Genomic DNA, 8,608 nt, shown 5'->3' on the forward strand with positions numbered 1-8,608 from the left:
CACCTGTGTGATGAACATTATATAAATTAGCAAACACCTAAATGACAGCTGCTTTAATATTACACATTACTAAACACCTAGTAATAGCAAGGGCTGGGTGAGTATTGGAATTTGCTAACCAATTAATTATCAAGCTCATTAATCAGTTATATTCAACTAATCTTCCTATTTTCTGTTTGTTTGTTATTTTTAAAGATATTTTCAAATAACTACATTTAACCTGACAGACATTTTCAGGAACAACAATTTAGGATTAAGTTAATTTTGTAAAATGTTGTATATTAAAATGTATTGTATACACAACATAGTATGAAATCTGTGGCAACCTGAAAATACAATTAATAGTGTTATGCGAGTTTCTCCCCAAAACTTTTCATAAAGCTACTATAATAAAACTATTGAATTTTTTTTTATAAAAATAAACATTACTTTGTTACATTATTATAAGTCAGAAAGATACTGACAGTAACTAGTGGCAATAATATTGGGCACAAGTTAACATAAGTTATATATGGTCTTTTAAGACTCGTAATGTAGGTAAGTTAACATGTAGAATAATACACATGAACTCTTCTTGACATTAAAGTTTTTATTTCTTTTATTTGCAAGCTTTCAGCTCTCTCACCAGAACCTTCACAGTTGCCCAATAAAGGCTACAGTAAAAGGGCTGAAAGCTCACAAATAAAAGTATTTTAATGTAGAGAAAAGTCCGTGTAGAATTCTACATATGTTACATATGCTCAGTTCAGATGATAAATTTATACAAATGCAACTATATTGAGGTGATCAAGAACTGATGGTGAGCAGAACATACACAACTACATCTAGGCAACAAAGCACATGGATACTCTTCATCGTACAAAGGGACAGTAAACTGAATAACACATGCCATTTTACTTGTTACAGGTTGAGTAGAATAAAATTATCATAGGTAAAAATTATTCAGTTTTGTATGCACTAACATTCCAGTATGATGCGAGCCAAATATTATATTTTGAATCAACAAAATGCTGAATGGATGTTAATTTTCATGAGTCATGAAACTAATTGATTAAGTTGAAAACCCATGGAATAATTGAAAATAATAATGAAATCATAATAGCAATATAACAATTACTTGATTAGTCAAAAACAATAGTAATCAGAAACACTAATTTCATTTATTTGATCATTTTTCTGATACTAATCAATTTAATCATCATTTTACTTAATCAAAAAGTTTTTTAACTCCAGTAGATGCATAGTTAATGCTCACAAGTTAATCAGCAACAGCGTATTTTTACTTTTTTCAACTTTAATGTTTAAATGAGTAACTTTAGGAAAAATTGCAAGTTGGTAACTTGTAATATTAATTCCTGACCTTCTAGTTTTTCAATTATAGTAGCAAATTATTTGTATTTTACAATCTTGTGGTTTGGAGGTATGAAGCATTTGAATAAAAAAAACACAATATAAATATGTTTAGTTTTTTATAAAACACCAAAACATAATTTAACATAAATATTATGTACTTACATCTCACATTTTATACTTTTTTTTTTCAAGAAGAACCAAAGCACCCATTTTTTGAAAAATAGAATGCAACTCCTGCTTACATGCTAACTAATTTAAGGTTAATGGTGTAAGAAATTTAAAATTAAACTAGAAAGACCAACTATCTCAATGACTAAACAAGAAATTAGAAATATTTTCCTAATATTCCTCTTTTTTTTTCCCCCTAACTGGATGTGCATGGTACAGCTTTAACACACTTACAGACTGTTCCTTAATTTATGCCTTCAAATTAAAAACAACAAACAAGCTATTAAAAAATTTAATTTATGCTAATTAATTGCTTACCACAACTGCTACAATAATGAACCACATCTCTGGTTTTAAGAAATGAAAAAACATTTGCCAATCAAATTGTGGCTCTGATTCCTTCTGGTCAAACATTTCATTATACTTCTGTTTCCCTTGTCTACGTTTTGGCTTTTGTAGAGATTCACAATAGACGTAAGTAATATTTTTCCTGCTATGAACTAAAACTGCTCCAGTAAAGAAAATACTGCCATAGTTTAGTAGTGGTGAAGTTACCAGCTTTCTAAATTTCTTGGTTGGTAATTTATTTACAGTAGTAAGTAACTGTTTGAAACAAAAGGACTTCACATTTTTTGCTGATAGATAAATCAAAGAATACCAATGGCCTTCACAAGGAACCAAAGAGGGAATTCTGAGAGAATGCAGAAACCTGTAAAATATTAAAGTATTTTTAAGGCTAATGGCAATGACAACATTAAAATATTTCAATCAAGAACACAGAAAAAATACTTAAAAAGGTAAAAGTTTGCCAACTACCTAGTTTGTAAAAAATGCATGTGTCCCCCAATACTATATGTAAATGTTAACTTTTATCCTATCAAACTGAACAACAATATAGTAAGTTTACCTGCATTATCTTTGAACTTTCAATAAAAGTAAAATCAAGATATTTACTTACATTTTACTTGAAAAGAATTTTTGAATCATGATACATATAATTACCTTTCAAGCACACATGGTTTTGTAAAATGGCAGTTGTCTAACAATTCTTTGTTTATTTTATGAACAAGAAATGATGTAACAAAATTTTAAAACGAAAACAACCTGAATGGCTCTTATAAAAATATAAATATACATTTGTTATTTTTAGTTAGTCCTTTCATGAATCATGTAGTGTGCAAAAACAACAACACTATCTCATTAGTTGTGGTTAAAAACACAAATTTTGACCATATCTAAATGTTCCACCCACAAGCACAATAAAAACACTTTGCATGTGGGAATTTTTACCACTGCATCCATTTTACTGGGCATATATATCTACAGTCCATACCTTTTTTAATAAAGGCTATCGAATACTTGGTCATAGGCTTTGATCAAAGCAGCTACCAATTAGCTGTGTAATTTCTATTGAACAAAGCATAACATTCAAACTTTAAAGTTTAGTATGGTTATTGTTGGTGTTATAAATAATATTCATAACGAAACTCTCATAGGATTGGTCTTATGTTGCAAGCATGGGTTATTAATGGCAGTCATGATTAACTAATAATCACAAACTTGTTAGGATCTAAATTGATCTCTTTGATAATCCCATAAATACAATTTCTGATCAACAACAAGGATCAATAGTACGTGAGGTTGTTCTACACACAAAATTATAAAGCATTCTGACTTAGGCTTATAGTGTAGCATCACTGTTCCAATAATAGTTCAGTTTCCCATTTTTTGTATTTATCATTACTATAGTGCTATGTATTTGTTTTGTTGTTAAACATTTCATTTGTTACATTTCTAATTACTTAGATACGAATTCTAAGTTCCAAAGAAACATATAACTTGACATGAAGTAGTGAAAGAGTAAATACCAAATTAATAGTTTCATTTTGAGTTTACTTACCAATTATAAGCATTTTGTATTACAAGTTACAGTTTTTACACTAAGGAAGAACATTCTTTAAAACAGGTATGACATTTCAATCGCTGATGTGATCATTCTTAAGTACATAAGTTTTAACGAGAAAGAAAACCTTTTTTACTGTTAAAAACTGCGTACTTAAGAATGATTGCACCAGTGATCAAAGCACCATACCTGTTTTAAACAACATTCTTCCTTACCATAGAAGCTGTAACCTGTAATAAAAATTAAATTGATATAATTTTTTTACCAAGATAAATATTCAACACTTAAAAAGTTTTAAACAATACACACGGATGTATGGAATTAAATACTGCTATTATACAAGTCCTGAAAAAGTTTCTCATAAATTTACAGAACAACTGTACAAATATGAAAATACTACAAAATAAGTCCATGAAATGAGCACATGAACAAAACATAGAACAGTAAAACAAGGGTGATAATACCTTTAAAACTTTCAATCTTTTAAAATTTACATTGTCAGTATGTTATAAGAATACTATTATTCACTAATGGAAAGCAATTGTCGGTTGTTTTAATGAAGAATCCAATATTATCACAAGAGCACACTTCACACAGCAGGTGAATTTATTGCTTGAATGTAATTTGGGCTTACAGTAGTTATTCAGTGGAAAGCATTTGAGGGTTGTTTTAATGAAGAATCCAATATTATCACAAGAGCACACTTCACACAGCAGGTGAATTTATTGCTTGAATGTAATTTGGGCTTACAGTAGTTATTCAGTGGAAAGCATTTGAGGGTTGTTTTCAGGAAATAATTCTTAACCAGGTGCTCTAGTCAGTGGAGTAATAAGTATTTTTATATGTGGTTCAAGATGTGCAACAAAATTTAAGGTTAGCATTTAATTCTGGAACAAACATAAAAAGATACATGCAAGTTTTTAAACACATAAAGGTAATCTGAAAACATAACTCAAAATACTGTAGTATCAACAAGTAGTTTTTTCATTTACTACTATGCTGCTAAATTAACAGTCTGGGTATTGTATCCATAATAGCTGCATCCTATGTAAAACTGCTTAATGAATTAAGAAAATACTGCATGTTACAAAGTTACAAGTATACAAATAAAACAATTATGACAAAATAGCATACTGAATGCATCAAATACAAATTACGATCATTATTATATATTATTGATAGGGTTTTAATCTTTTTTTAAATGAAGAATTCAAAATAATTTGATTACAGTTTTTTGGTGTCAGTAAAATACATGTGTCTAGTGCATTATATCTGTATCATTCATTAGTTTTATATATATGTATTCTTCATATATAGAGTGAGTCACTGTGAACCTCAGATAAAGGTAAACAAAACTATATGTAATATAACAAAGCTTTCTTCATGATTAAGCTGTATCTGCACGAGCAATGAATCAATCTAACATATTGTATTTAAAAAAAATGGTTTGAAAAATACAACCCACTCTACATTCACAACCTTTACTCCAAGTTAAAGTTTATATGCTCAATCAAGGCTGTTGCATTTTCAGTTTAACCCTATGTACACAGGTAATGCAAGTGACATTTTTTTAAAAACATTGTTTCTTTTCTTACTAAATGAGTAGGTACTGTATTTCACTTACCATTTTTGACAGATAATGCTACTAGCACTTACTTTTAAAATTATTAAGACAATTTCTTGTGTGTACATCAAGCTACAAAACATGTAAAAAGATTTTGTAAGATTACCATATTATAACACAAACTTTGACTTTAGAATTCCAACAAACTATCACAGCTTTACTAGATCAGTACTACTCAGAGGTGTCCAAACAGGAGGTGCTGTAGCACCCCACTTTTAGATATTAGATTTTGTAGGATTACCATATTATAGCACAAACTTTGAGTTTAGAATTACAACAAACTATTATAGCTTTACTAGATCAGTACTACTCAGAGGTGTCCGAACGGGTGCTGTAACACCCCCATTTTTAGATATTTGACTTTTATAGTAACAGTAAATTATATTATTATATTAATTTTCTGGGGGTATTCCCCAGACCCCCCTAAACTGAGATGCCTTTAGCAGCTCCTTATACTTTCAATCTCTCATGTAAAACCTGCATGTCTAGCCAAACATCCTCACTTTTCAGTTCCTTCCTACACCACTGCCTCTAATTATGAGTAAATAAAAATTTATTTTTCCCCATTTCCCCACAACTGTGACATGTGACAAATAACATGTAGCACACTTTCCTACATAGGCAAGGTTGGAGTTAGTTTAAAAGGACAAGCGACCCATTTGGAAAGAACATTGAAACTGGATGACTTTTTTTTGCAGATTTTATTATGTAAATAACACATAAAAAAGCTGCATGAAACACAACTAAACCAACTTATTTAGTATCTGTATTTGGTGGTTTGTTATGGCCTGTTCAGTACATCAAAATTTAACAGGATTCACAATTTATGATATGATTCACATAACCTTTGGAGACACAAGATGTGCCACTAACATGTAGATAATAAATTCTTACCCATTAAGAAAACATGAGAAAATTGTTTGATTTTGATGTAATAAGGATCTGGAGCTTATAGGGAAAACATGAATAATAATTTCTTTAAAAATTAAATTTGTTCTATGTGAGAAGAAATGAGACATATAATGCACTGTATGCATACTGTACACATCTGTGTATTACAGCTTTCGTAATATAGGAAATTTCCTAACCATCTATACTTTATACTGTATTTGGCTTAATTATGCAGACACTAAATAAATAATGCTGTCTAAAAAATACAAATAAACTTATTGAATGAATCCATCTCTACACATTTAACTAACACTTGTTGTAAAGCAATCATAAAGCTTCAATCAGCAACATAGAGTTGCTCTTTGTGAACGGCAATTTATAACTAAAAGTAAAGACTATTACTCTTTATTGATTACACCTTGTACACATATTTCTTGGATGTTTCCTACTACTAATGGATGCTCCCACATTTATATTGAGCAGATTTGCAATCATAAGCATCTTATGTCCTGTTATGCACTGTATGATCAATGGGACAAAATTCTTTGCATATGCTGTAATCTTTATTATGTAAAAATGTATGCCAAACTTGGTATATAAATCACCTTTTAAATCCACACATAAAAAAATGTGTGTTTATGTATACACACTGTATACATATATCAATCAAAACTTATAAGCTTCAAGCTGCAAAGTTATAGACATTTGTGGGTACAATAAAGATAATTTATTTGATTCATTTCTGTTGAACAAAGCTTCCAATGTAATTCAAGAAAAACAAAATAAAAACTGGAACTTACATACACTTCTTCACAGAATAAAATCTAGAACAGCTCATAATCCTGGAGATAAGCCACAAATGTGACATACCTAAAAATATTAAATAATAACAAGTAATTAATATATATACACTGATAGTAAAGCTTTGAAATGTATGGTTCATTATGATGTTTGTGATAATAATAATAAAGAAAATTCATATTTCCAATAAAAATTGTGGCTTATTACATCAGCTATAACAACAAAAAATACAAACTGTCAATCGATAACAATTTATTTCACAACTTTTTTCTTAAGAGTATAGAGGTCTGTAGTTCCTATACACCTGAACTGCAATATGTGACAAACTGCTACGAAGTACACAAAATGTAGATAGTTATACATAGTGAAAGCTAAAGTTCAGTAAAAGTGTTTTCTCACTCTAGCTTCTTCAAGAAGTTTTAAAGTGAAATTTATGAGACTCATTTTGCAATAAAAACTAAGGAAACAACAGTTTTTACATACTCCTAACACCTTTCCAAATCATAAATTTCAGAAAAATCAAATCTTTCACTTTTATTCTTTCTTTGTTTTTCCACTGGATGTTTTCTATGAACCAGTAGTTAAGAACCATTTTGCTAAAGTACTTAATGTATACCAACACCTATATTTAATAATTTATACAGTCAGAAGTTAAGACTGATAAGAACCACAAAAACTGATGACATAATCATAATTCCAAAATATATTACTTTTCTTTTTGAATAGTTTTCCTATAAAACTAAAACTGTAAATATTGGATACTTATATCAGAATCTATTTCAACAGCAGTTAAAAAGACAAAGTTATTTGATCAATCAACGGAACTTCTCCAATCATATCAACAGAAAAAAAGTCATTGCAACAAAGCAAAAGTAATTGGGTCAATTTGATCAATATACATATTTAAAATGGCTAAAAAATTAAAGTAACAGCACATACCACATAATGAGATAAAATATAGTTCATGATTCTTGCTTAAAAGTAATTTTGACAAAGGAGATATACCATGACAAATCACACAAACACAAAAAAATCAAAAACAAACAATCAAAATCTTAATAACATTTATGACCTATGTATAAAATATCAAAACCTAAAGTCTGAAAATATGGACAAGTCAGTGTCTATTTCTCATTTACAAAGGTTATTCTTTATTTATTAGGATGAAATCAAACCTAATACACTTTCTATATTCACAAAAAATCTAAACATTCACACGACAGGATCAAGGTACAATCAAAACATGGACAAGTTAACTCATTTTATTTTGAAGAATAATAATATTGAAGTCTTACATACGTAAATAATGTCTGGAATGTGTCAAACATTACCAGCACTCTAGATGACATTAATCAAAGCCGACACCAAAGACTGGGATTTAAAAATGCCCTTGTTTACTTAGTATTACTTAAATGAACAGGTGCCAAAAATTTCATAAGTTAGATTGCCAATAAAACTTTCTTTGAGATAGTTAAATAAACTATTGTTTCCCTACATATGACAAATTATACATATGATGGAAAGGATGTGGACTTGCTTTACTAATATTTTCAAAAATATGCTGATATGGTGCATGCCTCACAGAAGATTAGACAAGAAAATCACCTTACAATGTAGTTGGAATAAGGAAAAGACTACTGCAGTTCATAGTATGATAAAGTAGTTGGATGAGAGAAAGCAAAATATTCCAATCAAATAGGACCCTCATTATTAGAAGAATGCTTCGGGTGCTAATGCTTCCGCCTATATTTATATATATATATATATATATATATATATAGTGATATTAATTTATAGACGAGGGATAATTACTAGTAAGTAGTAGAACTCTGCTGATGACTAATTAACTTCTTGTGTTATTTACTAAC

General features: G+C 29.2%; 1 protein-coding gene across 2 annotated transcripts in view; it reads right to left on the minus strand.

Annotated features, from left to right (window-relative positions):
* LOC106471595 (ATP-binding cassette sub-family B member 8, mitochondrial-like) overlaps window positions 1-8,608 on the minus strand; it is a 59,515-nt gene that overhangs the window by 48,188 nt on the left and 2,719 nt on the right. For both annotated transcript variants that reach the window (XM_013932207.2, XM_022400210.1), the window contains exons 2-3: window positions 6,740-6,809; window positions 1,840-2,230 (exon numbers count right to left, since the gene is read on the minus strand). In XM_013932207.2, coding sequence (XP_013787661.2) covers window positions 1,840-2,230; window positions 6,740-6,807 — 459 coding nt within the window. In that variant the 5' untranslated portion in view covers window positions 6,808-6,809. The remainder of the gene's footprint in view (window positions 1-1,839; window positions 2,231-6,739; window positions 6,810-8,608) is intronic.

The sequence above is a fragment of the Limulus polyphemus genome, unplaced genomic scaffold (assembly GCF_000517525.1).
Source record: "Limulus polyphemus unplaced genomic scaffold, Limulus_polyphemus-2.1.2 Scaffold4720, whole genome shotgun sequence".
In the NCBI taxonomy this organism is placed as follows: Eukaryota; Metazoa; Arthropoda; class Merostomata; order Xiphosura; family Limulidae; genus Limulus; species Limulus polyphemus.